Source organism: Podarcis liolepis, assembly GCF_965112155.1.
Source record: "Podarcis liolepis genome assembly, chromosome: 5".
Lineage (NCBI taxonomy): Eukaryota > Metazoa > Chordata > Lepidosauria > Squamata > Lacertidae > Podarcis > Podarcis liolepis.
In genome coordinates, this window is record NC_139556.1 from 76,171,917 (window position 1) to 76,189,397 (window position 17,481).

At 41.6% G+C, this 17,481-nt stretch overlaps 1 protein-coding gene across 1 annotated transcript in view; it reads right to left on the reverse strand.

Annotated features, from left to right (window-relative positions):
• SLC9A9 (solute carrier family 9 member A9) overlaps positions 1-17,481 on the reverse strand; it is a 266,215-nt gene that overhangs the window by 60,299 nt on the left and 188,435 nt on the right. Inside the window, exon 13 of the mRNA XM_083504179.1 lies at positions 896-944. Coding sequence (XP_083360305.1) covers positions 896-944 — 49 coding nt within the window. The remainder of the gene's footprint in view (positions 1-895; positions 945-17,481) is intronic.

The following is a 17,481-nucleotide window of genomic DNA, read 5'->3' on the forward strand; positions in this document are numbered from 1 at the left end:
AGCGCAATGGGCTGATACCCGGGGGGGGGGGGAGTCTGTGCATCTTACATATGCCTATCTAGCCCTTCCTCTTAATGTGATGCAGGTTATCCATGTTGCCTTGCACAGGTGAAGTGGGCCAGATGAAGAAAAGGAAAAGGGGCAAACATGGTTCTGTTGAGCTCTGTGGATAGCTTCTACATGTGGGTAGTGCCCACATCATAGGCTTGGATTATGTCTTAACACATTTATTGTGGCCTGGGCATTCATAGGTCTACTTTGTCAGAAGCATGAAGTGGACAGCTGAGTTGGAATGGTGAAGATGCAAGAAACTGCTATGCAAAGTGAGATTTGCAGAAATGATTGACCACGTGCTAAAAACTAGGGATTGACTCTACATGCTCAGCCTTGCCAGGAACTGCTCAGTTCTCAGAATAGAGTCCACAGACTCCAGAAGAGACAGGTGGTATTAAAATATATTCAGACAGTTATGTTAAAATGGCAAATGCACATTTATAATATCCTGACCTAGACTTGGTCCCCGAAGTTCAGAATCTGAATAATATATAATTCCCCGATTTATTCCTGGGGATTAAACTATTTTCTGAAGTGCTTTTATTATGAAAAATGCATCAGATTACAAATGACATTTGTTATACCAAAACATAAAGTCTGCTATTCTTCAACATATATTCATGTTCATTGGAAACTCCTTATCAAACTATATTTCATTTTACAGTCTGGGAGTCAATAGAATGCAAGAAGTTCACGTCGGATTATTGTGATTTGGGGGGCAAAAGTGGTCATTTCCCTTGGGGTTCCTGGAAGTTACAGCAGATATTTTTTTAAGTCCATGAAGCACATGTGTTTGAACACAGATCTCTTTCAAATGTTTCTATTTTAGATTGCAACTTGCCTGAGTAGCAGTTTCTGTCTTCAGATCCTCATCTGGATCAACACCCACCCTGTTAAAAAAAAGAAAGAAAGAAAGCAAATGGTGAATGCAGGAAAACATACTAATTGTGAAGCAACTGCTTCTCTGTAAGAGAGCAGATAATATGAAAACAACGTAAAACTAGCAAAATGTTGAGATAAAAATTTTACAGGAGATGTGTCCTCCCAGTCACCTATAATTACATTGCAGATTACATTGCTATTGAAATGGATGTCAATCAACAAGAGTGCAAAACAATGGCCCAGGCATACCTAGGCTTTGGTGTTTTCTTGCTCTGATGGTCATAATATTAGGCTGCTTTATAGAGTAAGTAAATGATTCCATGAGTCTGGATAACATTCCTTTGGCGCATCAATGTTTTGAAGCATTCAGTCCCTTTTACTTAGACATGCCCTAAGATGTTTTGGTGCCTGAGGCAGACGATCCAAAGGGTGTCTCCCATGTTGGTAAAACATGTGATAATGAAATTAAAAATTAATAAACGATGATACACTAAATGATGTCTGAACAAAAAAATCTTGTACTCGAGCTGGATAGCTTCATCTTGTTTAATAGAAGGACCAGCAAGGTCTTTACTAAATAATTTGTTACCCTCATGGCCACTGCTTGGATAAGGTGTTTGTGTGCTGGAATAAGCCCTGAATGCACTAATGGACCATTTGACCCTGTAAGGCTTTTGGGTAAGGCAGCCTTGGGTACTGAGCATACCCAGTCAGACATGGTGGAACAAGGATTTATTTTTTACTTTTGTCTAGATCCTTGTTAGGCAAACTCTCCAGAAACATACCTCCTGACGGCATCATTATGCCACAGTACTAGTGAACATCTCCTAGTAAGGTGTAGAACTGACCCAACAGATCAAATCTGTTGCACCTTTGGAAGAACCAAGACTTCAATTCATTTGAGAGGTCCAAACTGCTTAACTATTGGGGTTGGTGGGGTGATGTCTCATCTTTCAAGGAATGCATGAGGGGAATCATGGGGCCATACTTGCTAGCCCCATAAATTGGTATGTTTACAGAGCCGCTTCGCGTGTGGCTGGTGGATTGTGTGGGTGGCATGCAAAGTTTTGTCATGTGACTGTACTCTTCCTGCCAATGAATGACAGCTGTTTGCAAAAACACCTTTATATTATGCCATGAAGAAATCTGAGTAACAGAAACACCGAAGTTCTTAAGAGAGCTAAATACCCACAGCAGAACAACATATAGTTAATGTTCTATATGCTTAACTGGACTATTACAAAGCCTTTTACTATGCAGTTCACAATGCATACCGAATAAGTACACAAGTATATACAGCAGAACATGGTGCATGGACATTTTCTTTGGTCAAATGCCATGGATAATTTGGGAGAGGAAGGCATGATGTTACTGCTAAGCAAGAAGGGTATCTCAAAGAGTAGGCCAAATGCAGAAGGCTTGGCATGGCAGAGACCAGACAACTAGGGTGTGACCTCCCCCTCCATTCTCTCTATATATCACATGAGCATCAAATAATATGTCTGAATCAACCACTGGTTTATGGGGCTGGAAAAAGACATAGGTTCTCCATTCTTGTTCTGAGTTCTTATTCCAGTGTTGGCCTCAGTGGATTTCTTTGCTTCTCTTTTGTGGGTTGAAGTGACAGCTATGACTCGCAATATCAGAAGAAAGAAAGATGTGGTGAAAGTAGGAACAGATTGTGCAGCACAGATATCTGTGACTGGGTGCCCCCTAATTTCTGACAAGCTGCCCTTTTTGAGCTGGTCTAGTGAGCTAATGTACAGTGCACTGATGCAGGGGAAATGTATTCTTCGACCAAATGTTTCATTAAGACCACTTTGCAGTTTGCTTAGCGTTTTATCTCTCTATGCATTAACTCCCTGTCAATTATAACAAATCACAACTGCATTTTAAAAATTCCATTTCTACTTTTTGTAGGAATCATTTGATCCATTAAAAAGATTATTTCTTTAATGTTTAGACAATTTATAACCCACTTTTCAATTTATTTAGTTTCTTAGGGTGAAAACAAACAAACTTAAACTAAAATTGAATACAGTTATTATAAAATACAATTATTATGAAATAACTATGACCAATTGAATAAATCAATCAAAAGGAACTAGTAGATAGGATGAAACATACTGTGTAAAATCAATTTGACGGACACTTATATTAAAAAAAAACCACAGTCTACAAATAAAGGTCTCAAAAGCTCACTTAAGAAAGACATGCTTCCAGATATGGCAGATCTCAGCTGGTAAAGTGTTCCACAGGTACAGGCAGGGCTAACAATGAAGAACATCCTCTAATATTAGAGAAGGATGTTACCTGCAGTGCTATCAGAGCTCATTGAAAGGGAAGGTACTTAACTGAGACGGGGTTCTGTCTTTTCAGTATATCTCAGACCAAGGCTGCATAGCAAGAGTGTGGAACCTGTGTCTCTCCTGAGTTGCTGAACTACACCATCTCTTCATGTTGGCGGGGACTGTTGGGAGCAATGTATGAATGGCCACAGGTTTCCCATCCCTGCTGCATAGAGCTCTGAAGTTAAGAAGTAACATCTCGAGTTCACCCCGGACAGAGGCGCTGACTTGGGCCCCAGACTCTGGGTGCCCAGCGGCACATGAGATGTGACGTAACATCATGATGTCACATCATATTGTGCTGCTCGGCTTCTGCTGCTCGGCTCTCTTGCACTGCGGTGGGGCCAGGGTCTCTACCTCCATCATGGGGTCTCTGTTGGGGCCCACTGTGGCCACAGATGTACCCCAGAAGCATGGCTGCAGCAGGCCTCAATAGAGGCCCCATGGTGGAGGCGGAGGCCCCAGCCCAGTAGACGCCACAGCGCCAGACAGTCAGAGGTAAGGCAATGGGCAGCAGTGGCAGAGGCCAGGCACCCACAGTGAAAATTTTGTGGGTGCCCACCTGTGACCCCAGAACTCAGCAGTGGTTTGCAACATGGGTGTTATACATTCCCAGAGAAAACAAGAAACTGTTTGTATCACAGCCATAACACTTCAAGACGTGCACTCAGAATGTTCACTTTATAACTCAATTTTCCGTTTCAAAGTTTAGTTATAACTCAAAATCCACATGCTGATTGAGCAAGAAGCATAACGATAGAATTTCCTTAGGTATTATAATCCATTCTTTCAGTTACTAAGGAAGTTCCAGAAATACTTATCCTATTGATTGTTTTAGATGCCATATCAGCTTAGATCTTTTGAAGTGCATAATGAATGTGGACAGTTTATCCATGGAGAAGTGTCTACTGTTTCACTCACAGTTATTTCACTGCGGCTTAGAGATGGAAAACATTTGGCCCTTATACTCCATGTATACCCTACGGCGGTGCTTTTGTGTAATGAATCTTCAAAAACAGCACATTTCTATCCATCACACTTGCCAAGAGAAGCTTTAAGAGGTAATCATTGTGTGTCCTAAGGGCTCAGAAGCCAAAAAGCACATCTAAAGAAGCCTACATTTGTAATGTCTTGAAGGGCTGAATCAAGGTTTTGAAGGCAGTAACAGCAAAGGAATGATAGGGTAGTCACAAGATCACGTGCCTCTGATGAGAGTCAGTTCATCTGCCTGACCATTTGGCTTGGGCGGAGATGGTGGAGAGCCTGGCTATTTTTGATTTGTCTATCACAAGCACAGCCAGCACAGGAAGCTTTTCTAAAGGGGCTTCGGTAATGACATTCTGTGTCACAAACTCTGACTCCATTTCACTTATAGTCAAGAGCCAATAGGGAAAATGAGCTGATAGGCATGCATATAATGGTTGTACAAAGCGGCTGATTGCATTTGCAGTCCCAAACACAGCATGCTCCCTGTAGACGGATGACTGATGTATTGAGAGGATAACAAATTGACACAGCAACTTTATGGGATTAAAAACTAGCCATAACTTTATTGATTACAGATGTAGGTAGGCTTTGGCTCAGTCACTGGGCATGTATCCAGAATTAGTCTCCTGACTGAAAGTGGAAATTTTGACCAGGGTTGTGCCTGGGTTAAGGGCCATCTCAAGATGCAGGTCAACTAAGCTGCCCCATGTCCCAGCTGTGATTGGAAGTTCTATGGCCCACCTGCCCTCGGCTTGGCTTCAGGACAGAAACTTCCACCCATATCCTTTTACCTTGTGACATTGTACCTGAATGGGATCGGGGCAATGAACCAAATCACCCCACACCCGGAATTAGATTAAGGATTCCACCCAATACTTTATGTGCTGAAACTTGTGATGATTGCTATGAGGAAGGGAAAATCATCAAACATGGCCAAATTGTTTGAAGACACATTCCTTCCTGACCCTGAATACAATGACCATTTCCAACCGCAGCAAGGTCTAAGCAATATCAACCAAGAGAACAGTATACAGGATGGGCAGGAATGGTTGTTGTTTTGCTGACTGGGCTGGTAAATGCCAGCAGCTTAAACTCCCCCCCCCCCGTGCCATGGGAGAGGGGAGTGAGGACTTGTTCACTTTGGTCTGCTGCTCTTGCCCCACCCCCAACAAAAGCCATGAATGACTGATTTGACTTGAATTTTGGCATGCAATCCCGCAAACCCCAGCAGCTGGCTGAGGAGGATTGCAATGGCCAGCCACAAGTGTAAAACAATAACCTCCATGCCACAAGGAGCCATGCCAAGCCACAACCGCCACCCACCCAGAGTTCTGGGTAAGAAGCCATTATCACAGAGAGCTCAGGCATAATTACAAGCTATAAGAAACACAGGACTTCCCCAGAAAATGCCAACCTTGGATCGAGTTTCTCACTGCCCTCCATAAATGCATTTATTTATAACATTTTTGAGAGTGCACAGCAGTACAACACAAAATATTTTAAAGCCATGCAGCAGGTAAAATAGTAAAAGGAAAGAGTGAAAAGTATATCCCTCCCTCCCTCCTTCGGTGCCCATATTACATCTTACCTCATGTTTTGATGACATAGTGCTATAGATTTTGCCACATACTGTAACTGACTACTGCTGACATTTGAGGAGAAGCACCCAGTGTAATGAAGCAAGTTGTACAATGCTCTATGGAAGGGGATATGCAACATTTTCAGGGGCAGGTCTGTGTTATTTTTGAGGTGTAGCTCCATTGTTACCAAAATATTTCACATCTAGTATGGGTTGTGGGAAGTATGGGTACCCCGTTAAATCTATGCTGTTAAATCTATACAGTGGTACCTCAGGTTACATACGCTTCAGGTTACAGACTCCGCTAACCCAGAAATAGTACCTCAGGTTAAGAACTTTGCTTCAGGATGAGAACAGAAATCTAGCTCCGGCGGCACGGCCGCAGCAGGAGGCCCCGTTAGCTAAAGTGGTGCTTCAGGTTAAGAACAGTTTCATGTTAAGAACGGACCTCTGGAACGAATTAAGTACTTAACCCGAGGTACCACTGTACATGTGCAAGGATGTCATTTTTGTCAAGCCTTTCTCTCTGTTTTACTAGCTTTTTATAAGAATAAATATTGGGGAAACTCTGAATTAACCCCCATGCGGACTCCCCCACCCCACCCTGAGGATGAACCTTATGTCCAAACCTTAGTTCCTTTTAAAAAGAACTCCTTAGATAAGATGTCTCTCACTACCCTTTCATATGCTAATCCTGGAGGCAGCCAGCCAAACAACCTCATGAGTCTAAGAATTCATTGTTCCACTTATCTTCATCCCTTTGATCTGCAGGGTTCACTACAAAGAAGGTTCACCACAAAGTTTGAGCATGGAGCCAAGTGAAGTGAACTTGAGTTTCAGACATGAATGGATGAAGCTTTTCAAGACATGAAAATAAGCAATATCTCCTGCTAATGCCTGTCGAGCTTCTGTGAAACTCACAGGACCAGGGGCTGGTGAAAAGGTTGCTGACACTAGCCTTGGAATATAGCATAGTGATAGAACATTTGCTTTGGACGTAGAAAGTCCTATGTTTAATCCCTGGCATCTCCAGGAAGAGCTGGTAAAGACCTTTCTCTGAAATCCTGGAGAATGGCTTTCAGTTGTCACAGACGATACTAAGATAGATGAAACAGTGGTCTGACTTTGTATAAAAGAAGATCCTAATGTTTCTAGCCTAATATGAGAAGTAAAACCTAGCACAACAAATTCCTACTTTAATCCAATTGACCAGACATTTCTTACGGGTTGAGAGTAGAAGAAGTAGGTACTTCTCAAAGAGTATTTGCGACTCTAATACAGCCCTTAACCCCTATCAGAACTGAGCACTTTTATCCCTTACTACAAAAGGCCAAAAATTGATAAAAGAATTGATTATGCCTACTCTTCCAAAAGAGTGCATTCGATTCAAATTCACGTTAGTAATTGCGAGAACACTTCAGATAATTATTCTGAATTAAAAAGCGTGATTTTACATAAAATTATCAGAAAACTGACGTAAGGATGCTTTGGCAAAGTGGGAAGTGGTACTTCTTCACCATACCTCACTCATCGGGATTGCATGTGCATTGCCTGAAAGAGGACTCAGAAGTAAATGGTGCACCTTAAGTGATCTTAAGAATGAACCCTGACCTATGGAGCAGCAATTCTAATCCTCTCTATTTATTGTGAGGATAGAACTAGGGAATAATATTTATTCAAATAATGTGAATGCCTCTTTTATGAGCTACATTTTTATGGGTATACAGCTCGGGGGGGTGTGTCACCCATGCATTTGCACACTTGCAAAGGGTATAATGTGCCTAGATTACATTATGTAATCTATTATGTGCCAGTATGTTTCCAAGCACAATTCAAAGTGTTGGTGCTGACCTTCAAAGCCCTAGACAGCCTCGGTCCAGTATACCTGAAGAAGCGTCTCCACCCCTATTGTTCTGCCTGGAAGCTGAGGTCCAGCTCCAAGGGCCTTCTGGCATTTCCCTCACTGTGAGAAGCCAAGTTACAGGGAACAAGGCAGAGGGCCTTCTTGGTAGTGGCACCTGCCCTGTGGAATGCCCTCCCACCAGATGTCAAAGAGAAAAACAACTACCAGATCTTCAGAAGACATCTGAAGGCAGCCCTTTTTAGGGAAGCTTTTAATATTTAATAGGTTATTGCATTTTAATATTCTGTTGGAAGCAGCCCAGAGTGGCTGGGAAAACCCAGCCAGATGGGTGGGGTATAAATAATAATAATAACAATAACAATAATAATTATAGATGCCATCCATCATTAGGATAAATCCACACATTGCAATGGTCCATTTATATGCATGTTTAAAGCAATTTACATTTTGTTAGTTGTGTGCTAATCCCTGGAGCAGGAACTCACATCACACCATGGTAGCATTTTCTATGAACAAGAATCCTCTTCAGGCATTGCTCACATGAAAGGGGCAAGCATGCTGAACACAGGGCCACACGTTTAGTCATGTTTTGCTCCCACTATCACCATGAGGCAGAACGTCTGAAGTGAAGAGCCAGGATTACCCAGGGGAGCCTCCACACACAGAGGAGGCTTCTTGCTCCAGAGGTTATGCCCCAACTTATATGGTGGGAGAAGCACTGCATCTTGGGCAGGGTTCAAGGAACAGCTTGCTGCCCCTTTCACCATACTTGTTCCCCTAATGCAAGTAGCACCTGAAGTGAACTAAGGAGGTGACACTTGTGTGAGCTGTTAAACGCACAAGTAAGTGGACAATTTTTCCTTATGACACTTTAGCAGAAATTTGAAAATGAATATTGTAGAAACTACTTTCATGAACTATTTTGGCTCAGACTTAGTAGTGGCACCCGCCCTGTGGAACGCCCTCCCACCAGATGTCAAAGAGAAGAACAACTACCAGACTTTTAGAAGACATCTGAAGGCAGCCCTGTTTAGGGAAGCTTTTAATATTTTGTTGGAAGCTGCCCAGAGTGGCTGGGCAAACCCAGCCAGATGGGCGGGGTATAAATAATAAATTATTATTATATAGTCAGGAAAGCGTTGTTTCATGAGTGGCATTTCTCATGCTTCTCTGGAAACAGTGGAGTTCTCCTCATACTTCTTTTGAGACACTTGCCATCCATCAGCCAACCCAATTTACAGGATTGTTGCGAGAATAAAATGGGGGCACAGGGCATGGAATAATTGTGGGATAAGTATCTTGTTCCTCATTTTGGTAAGGGGCTAACTAAAATTTTGGACAGGAACACCAGTGAACTTCCTTATCTCCAAACAAAGTTATTGTTACCAGATAATCTGATGGGGCACTTCTTGTGGTTCCTCACATCCCTGAGATTTAGTCAACTTTTACTAGGGACTGAGCCTATAGTGCAGTAGATCCTGCCCAGTGGAACTCCTTGCCAATGGAATTTCAGCGGGAATCATTCCCGCTTTCTTTTAGATGTCTCCTAAAAACTGTGTTATTCAGACTGGCCTCTGCAAACTGGATTTCTTTTTTTACCAAGCAGTATTTATTGATGTTTTTACTGATATTTTTATTGATGCTTTCATTTATCTTATTGCAATTTTGTATGCTGTGTATATCACCTGAAAGTATGGCCTGTAAAAAGAGTTCAATAAATAAATAAATGTTCTGGAAGTGGTTGTTTAAACTGACTGCTGAAATCTCAATTGGGTGCACTGTTACTTCTGAAATCATACCAAATGCATTTGAACCTAAAGAGAGAGAAAAGGGGTTATTTCGTTAAAAGCAGTAGGTATGTTCTGTTTTATTTGCGATAGGAAAAATTAAGCCAGACAGAAAAATGACGGGGAGGCTTAGCAAGCAAGGAAGCACCAGTGAGAAATCTGAACATTTGAAACCAATGGAATCAGTTGAAATACTCACTCAAATTACTGTTCAGGCAGAACGCAGATCTACCTTCTTTTCTCACTTCAACTCATTGCAAAATCCAATACACTGGAGGTTAACACAGTTATGGGGAAACCGGAGAGAGAAAAAGTGGCATCTCTACTTTTCTACTGAACCACATCTTTCAACATTAATCAGTGAAGTGAAGCCTCTAGAAAAGCTTTCATATTGAACTTTCTGACAAATATCTTGGGATGAAGCAAAGAGAGAAAGAGAAGGAGGGAGGGAGGGAGATGCTTAAGAGATATAACCCCCCAGAGAAAGAAGCATATTGTTCCTATATGATTTAAGTATGGACGGCCAGGAGTAGAATGTAGCTGCTGTTCAGAAAATGAGCAGGGCACACTATGGCAAAATCTGCTGGGACGGGCAGTTTAGGATGCAGTTTAAGATACATCCTAGCAGCCAACCCCCAGCAGCAGAAAAGGAGCAGTAGCCGGTCAACTGCAAAGCAGGTGAACATTTTGTCACTGTCTTCCTGCTTTGCTTTGCTAGTGGTCCTCCCCCCCCCCCGCCAAATGGAGAGGAGTGGCGCTGTAGGACACTAGACCCAATCAGCACTGATTTGTAACAGCTGGCCTTGACACCAGACTTCTGGGCGGGGAGGTTAAAGGGGGGAAATTGTTGGTTTGATTTGACTGGTTTTAACACAAGCCCTCAGGAAAATTCAGCAACATTTTAGTCCCAATTTCTCCCTATATACATATCATTGTACACAGTTTGGCTTAATATACACCTTTTTGCAAAATAGTTTGCCCTAATATAATCCATTTTCACAAATATGTGTATTTTTATGCACATTTTACTATAATGCATGCATTTTCGTATACATTACTTTTCTGGAGAATGGCAATGCAAAATTCAGAAAAGTGTAAATTTGGAAGGATGTTTATATTTTGGTCTGCACATAGTTTTGAAAAGTGCAAATTATTGTCTTTAAATGTGAACTGAATTGAATTTCTCTTGCATCTCTAGTCTTTAGTAATGTTCTAGTATCATTATTCAACAAAAATCTTCATGGTCATTTTAAGGAAACGTGAAGCATTCTTAAGAAGATCAAAACCTATTCTTGTGAAATTAAATCCACACACAGCCCCTGAAAACAGCTTGCATTAATGCACACCATGCTTGGTTTCCATGATTTATAACTTAATTTACAAAGGTGGTGATTATATAACATTTTTTGGAATATTTTTGCATGAGTACATTTATATCTTGTGGCTATCCATAACCAATGTACTGAAGTCAGTACAGAATTATTAACTGTATAATACTGGAAACATTGTTCACTATCTCAAATAAATCATTAGAATTGAAATTGTTTTTAAAAATCCTTCAGGATAAATAACATTCAGCTGGGACATTATTCTTGGTCCCTTGTTGGCAGTAAATGTGATCTGCATTCTTGGCAAACTGTAGTCTGCATTCCTATTTTCTTTCTATACTGTTAACTCCAATCATCAGCTTGTGTGCTGCTGATAATCACGCCTGTGTTCTGATGTATTATATTATGTGAACGCAAATACTAAGATGAACCAAGTCCTACAAACTGATCTCTTATCCTGCTCCCCGCTATGCATACAATCACCTCGCAGAAAGTCATTTTCACTGAACGTTTGAAATATGTTCAGGAAACATGGGGGGATTTCTTGCTAAAAGGAATCAAGTGATACCATGAGGAAACAAATCCTTCCTGCCTTGCTGAGAGAGATACAAGTCATGCGACTCCACTGTAACAACACTTTCTCTCTCTAGTGCTTAATTTAGGAGAATTGTAGTGATGAAAATGAAGGGCTCCCAGATTACTCACTCCTCCCTGCAGTGATGAGATCCTCCATTCCAGCACTCAAGATATCATCCTCATTATAGTACGGATTGGGAAAAACAAATCGAAAGCAGGAAACACAAACACAGACACACGTTTGTAGGGGAAGGGGCATACCTCAGTGGTAGAGCATTTGCCCAGGTAAATTCCCCGGCATCTCAGGTAGGGTTGGGAGAGAGCTGCCTGAAATTCTGGAGACCCACCCTCAGTCAGTGTAAGGTAGCTTCCTGTGTTCCTGTGGCTTCAGTGTGGGAAACTGAGGTTCAAATCCCCACTAAGCCATTTGGCATATACAGTGGTACCTTGGTTCTCAAACACCTTGGTTTTCAAATGCCTTGGTTCTCAAACGCCTTGGTTTTCAAATGCCTTGGTTCTCAAACACCAAAAACCCAGACGTAAGTGTTCCGGTTTTCGAACGTTTTTCGGAAGCTGAACGTCTGATGCGGCTATCAGCTATTGCTTCCAAGGCACCTGCACCAATCAGAAACTGTTTTTGAACATTTCGGAAGTCAAATGGACTTCCAGAGCGGATTAAGTTTGGTGCCTTTGTTTTTGCTATTTATTTTGTGTTTTGCTTTTTGAGGCTTTCTCGGTTAATTTGTTTTTGTGACTGTGGGGAACCCAGTTCAGCTGCTGATTGATTGTGTGACTGTAGAAATGGATAAACCCCCCCCCATCCAAACAATGACTATCATCAATGCAGGTAAGAAAAAAAATTATTTTAACTTTCATCATCTACAATACTGACTTATTTATTTTATAGTACAGCACATTGATTATTGCTTTCATTTTATGGCTCAATGGTCTCGTTAGATAGTAAAATTCATGTTAAATTGCTGTTTTAGGGTTGTTTTTAAAGTCTGGAACGGATTAATCCATTTTGCATTGCTTTCTATGGGAAAGCACACTTTGTTTTTGGGATGCTTTGGTTTTGGAACGGACTTCCGGAACAGATTAAGTTTGAGAACCAAGGTACCACTGTAGAGAGAAGCCCATGTTGAGCACTGAGTGCAGTTAATAGGGAGGTGCACCCAACCATTAGTCCCCAATGAATGCCAGGTTTTTTTCTGATGCCATTTGGAGTACCTAAGAAACCAGTTACTGTATTTTTCGCTCTATAACACACACCAGACCATAACACACACATAGTTTTTAGAGGAAGAAAACAAGAAAAAAATATTCTAAATGAAATAGTGGATATATGATTTTTGTGGTTCATGCTGTGGCCACAGACATGTGATCTGACAGTGAGTTTGGAGTAGCCCAATGCAAAAATCCTGAGGATCCATGTGGATCCATGCTTTGTAACCACGGAGGAGGGAAGGAAGGGGAACCATGGATCCTCTGCTCACGACTGCAGCAGATCCCCCCACCACCCGCAGGCATTCGCTCCATAACACGCACAGACATTTCCGCTTACTTTCTAGGAGGAAAAAAGTGAGTGTTATGGTGCAAAAAATACGGTAATTTCATTCAAAAGTACTATGTGACACACTTGTCTGCATTCTTCTTTTACATTTCTATGTAGACACATGGGTATTTTAAAGAATTTTTCTAAGGCAGGGGTGGCCAACTCTCAAGAGACTGCGATCTACTTTCAGAATTAAAAACTGGCAGTGATCTACCCCTGGTTTTTTTGGGGGGGGCAGCTCAAAGTTGTTGAGTGCTTTTTTAGGGAGGAAAAAAGCCCCATTTTTTAGTCACTCACAAATGGATCGCTATGGATCAAAACAGCAGCGCAGAGAAAGCTCCGTCTTCCCTTCCAGAGATCATACAACAATGGAAGGCGTGGCAGGAGTCAGTTTTAGCGACACTAAGGAAAGGGAGCCAGAGATCGACCGCGATCTACAAAAACCTCACAGGGATCTACCAGTAGATTGCGATTGACCTGTTGGACATCCCTGATCTAAGGTATGTAGCTGTGAGTAAGTCACCGGCCTTGGGTCTGCCTTGGGTTCCCATGTTGACTCTTCCCTTCTCCTTCCTTTCCACACAGGAGGAGGTGATTGGAAGCTTCCATTTTTTGTTTTGAACAAGCCACAGTTTACTGTTATGCCTGAACTCCAGCAACTGTGCACAAATGATAGCATAGGAGGGAAGGTGAATGTTGGTGAGCTTGGTGCTTGCCATGGCATGTTCTCATAAAGCTGTATCACTGAACCAGACCGTTCTCTCTCAACCTAAAGTACTGTGTGATAAAAGTGTAACAAATAAATATTCACCCACCCAGTCACTGCAAGCTGATTTAAACTCGTCTGACAAAAATGCCCCCCGGTGTCCCAGGAATAAACCTGCTGGTCCTTAATGTGAAAACAAAGCTGAAAAAATATATCCTGAAATATCCTGTGACAAATCAAGGGCAAATAACAAATCAAACAAAAATAAAACCCAACTTGTTAGCAATATTTACAGGAAAGCATTCAGATATATTGCAGAACGCCAAATGGTAATATTTCCATTTCTGTGCCTTGGCATTTGTTTCCTTAAGCCACCTTTTACGTGTGCACTATGTTTACAATGTCACACAGCAATAAAACAATCATGAAGCAAATGGGGGAAGGAAATACTGTGTGTGCAGTTCTTATACGGTGACAAAGTAGCAAATAAAGGCTGCCTGCTTTTACATTTGCTTTTAGACTATTATTTTAATAGACTGCAATTCTGCTGTAAAGGGAGAGGGAAATGGCATCTTATTTCATGGTTGTTGTCTGCTCTTTGTTTTCTCCGATGGACTTGTTTATGTGACAGACCTCCTGCACCCATTGCTGTTGATATACTGTAGGATAGGAGATGCAGCTTCCAGCCCGGTCCTACCAACTGCTAACTGGTCCATCCATCTTGAGGCACAACTCATCCCCTCATATTTGCACTGGGACCATATCCCATCCAAAGCAATTGGATGGCAGCAGAAAATGGCCCTGCCCTGCTGTTCTTTGCTTACTTTTCTGTATTTGGGCATTTCTGGCACAAAAAGTTGATGTGGAATCCTATGGAGCAATATAATTCTGCACTGAATATATTTTATTAAGGGGCCTTTAAAGCGACTGGAGGTGGGAGGAGGCAGGTTTTGTTTTTTACTTTACTTGGTGCTCCTTGACATTAACCGCTTGCTATATTTTTGTATTTTATTGGAAGGTTGAACAGGGGAATTATGCATCTGGAAGGGGATGGAAATGGGGTGATGGAGGAAATGAGAGTGGGATTGCCATCTTCTCATGTAAGTGTCAAAAGGATTGCAGTCTCAGTCAGCATTAGCCCCAATGAGGTGCCCCACAGGTTTCGGGACTTTTGGACCAAAATTTGAAAAATAAAAATCAGCAATCTGTTTCTAACAAAAATAAAAATCTGTTTCTAAGTGAAACATACACATTCTATGTTAGGCAGAGAACAGAAGTAAAGAAAAACATGGATATTTTTTATATCAGAACACTTGTGGATCAGAAGGTCAGCAGTTCGAATCCCCGTGACGGGGTGAGTTCCTGTTGTTCGGTCTGAGCTCCTGCCAACCTAGCAGTTCAAAAGCACAACAGTGCAAGTAGGTAAATAGGTACCGCTGCAGCGGGAAGGTAAACAGCATTTCTGTGTGCTGCTCTGGTTTCGCCAGAAGCGGCTTAGTCATGCTGGCCACATGACCTGGAAGCTGTCTGCGGACAAACGCCGGCTCCCTCGGCCAGTAAAGCAAGATGAGCGCCACAACCTCAGAGTCATTCGCAACTGGACTTAACTGTCAGGGGTCCTTTACCTTTTTTTACAGACACCAGATATGGTAACATTTACTTAATGGAAGCCTGACAAATTGTGAATTTCCCTTCAGTAGAATTATTCCAGTATTGAGCACTATTAACTTTCTTTTCTCCTTGCCTCATTGTTTCTTCTCTCTTATTAGCGTCACTTGATAGTTCCTGCTTCTTTCTCTTTCAGACACCCTGGGCATTTCCCTACCTGAGGAAGTTTGTGGTATGCTGATTCACTAATTTGCTCTAACATGGTGCTTTGAAAATGCTGTCCAAGGCTTCCAAGACCATATACAATTCAGTTGTAGCTGGCAAAGTAACCGGACATCTTTCCTATTGCCCAAATGGGATTGCCATTCAGACTGCAAGTGCTAATGACCTGCTTAGGGAGGCAAATGACCAGTAATGGTGTCAGCTGCTTCCCTCCCATATCTGCACCAGGGCGTTTGAAAAGCCTGTGAAATGACTAGCCCTAAACAACAACAAAAAGAAGTGGTTTTGCTGCAGTCTTCACAACAACAGCTAAGTGACATAACACAAACGAGCACAAACTAGGTATCCCAACACTTTGCGGTTCCTGAGCCCCCACTCCCTTGCACCACTTGCTGCTGCAAGGGAGTCAAATAGCTCCAAAATGAAATTAATAAGAAACCCTCCATCTGAAGCATGATTAAAAATGCATTTTCTGCTAATGCAAAGAGACAGAAACACCATCACACTGCAAGAAGAATTTTTGCATGCAATAGGAGTGAAAAAAACACACCCTGCCTAATTGTTCTAATCATTACTTTTACAGAGAGGAAAGCAGGGTGTTTTTTTTTCTTAAGGGGGGGGGGTGAAAGGAAAAAAAAATGGAATGAGACTGTTTTGTTGGCATCCTTCTTTGACTGCTAATGAGCTTCACTAGCCAAGAAAAATGAGAAGTGACTTTACAAAAGAGAAGCACGAGAACAAGAAAACTGTGCCCAGATGTATTTTGACAATTTCCAACAGATGAGGGTAGTTAATTCTTGGCTTAGGAATAACAGATCCCTCCAGTGAATTATGTCGATGGTTCTTAGAGCTGTATGATGTTTGCTCTCTGAATCACTTTAGGTGCCTGTTCCTTTATTTTCCTTGACTATAACCAGCAAGACTTTGGAAGGAAGCCCAGGCTGTTGTAGATGTATTATGTTACTGTTGATGTGATTAACCGAAAGAAAACACATTAAGCACTTTTGAGGTGTTAGCCTAAATAATAAGATGACCAATTTCAACTTTTCTGGGCAGCTAGCCTAGAAAGACAATATCAGGAAATGTAATCTGATGACTTTAAAAAAAATGGTGGTTTTTGCAACCACACCAACTATGAAGATGCATCATACATGCATGCATAACAATAACACCGCTGAATTTCTGCCACACTGAAAGTGAATTCTGATGGTAGGAAACTATTAGGGTGCTATTGCTTCATTTTGTAGTAGGACTGGTAGCCAACAGATTTTAAACACTGCTTGAGCAAAAGATTGGAATCAGCTTCATAGCCTTAAATTCTTGGTTGTGATGCTGCTGAAACTCAAAAGTAGTCAGTTTGAAAGTTGGATCCGGTAGGTTTGTAATCAAATGTATAATAAACCTTGGTTTGGATTCAGAAGGCTTTAATATTTTTGTAATTCAGACCAAGAGGTTTGCGAGCTAAGAATTTCTGCACCTGAGTGATCTGCATGACTAAGCAGCCAAACTCTGCTGTCAGATGTTGGCTGCTATCATGGTCACAGTGTAACCTTTACCTTCTGAAATAAATGGAAAGCTCCATTTGCAATACATGAGAGGGGGTGATTTTACTTTAACCCTTTAGCTATCCTTTGCCAAAGGAACTAATCAGTTTCATTTGAAACCATACATGCAACTATCAATAACATTGAAGGAAGCAGCCATGCAGATTTGTACAATCCCTTCTTCCAAGTCTCACTTATTCTTGGGCATCCATTCCTGATCTCGATAGTCCAGTCATGGTCATCATTTCTGTCCAGCATCATTTTGGTAAGCAAAAATTTAGATGTGGCTACTGGGTAGCACTGGAAGAGTTATTGGGAAATTTTATGTGTTCAACCATTTGCTGCCACCCACAGTAACTCCAAGTTGCAAGACTACTGGAAATAATGCACACATGGAAACAGCCAATCAGGGAAGATACGCTGTGATGCATGACATTGTAA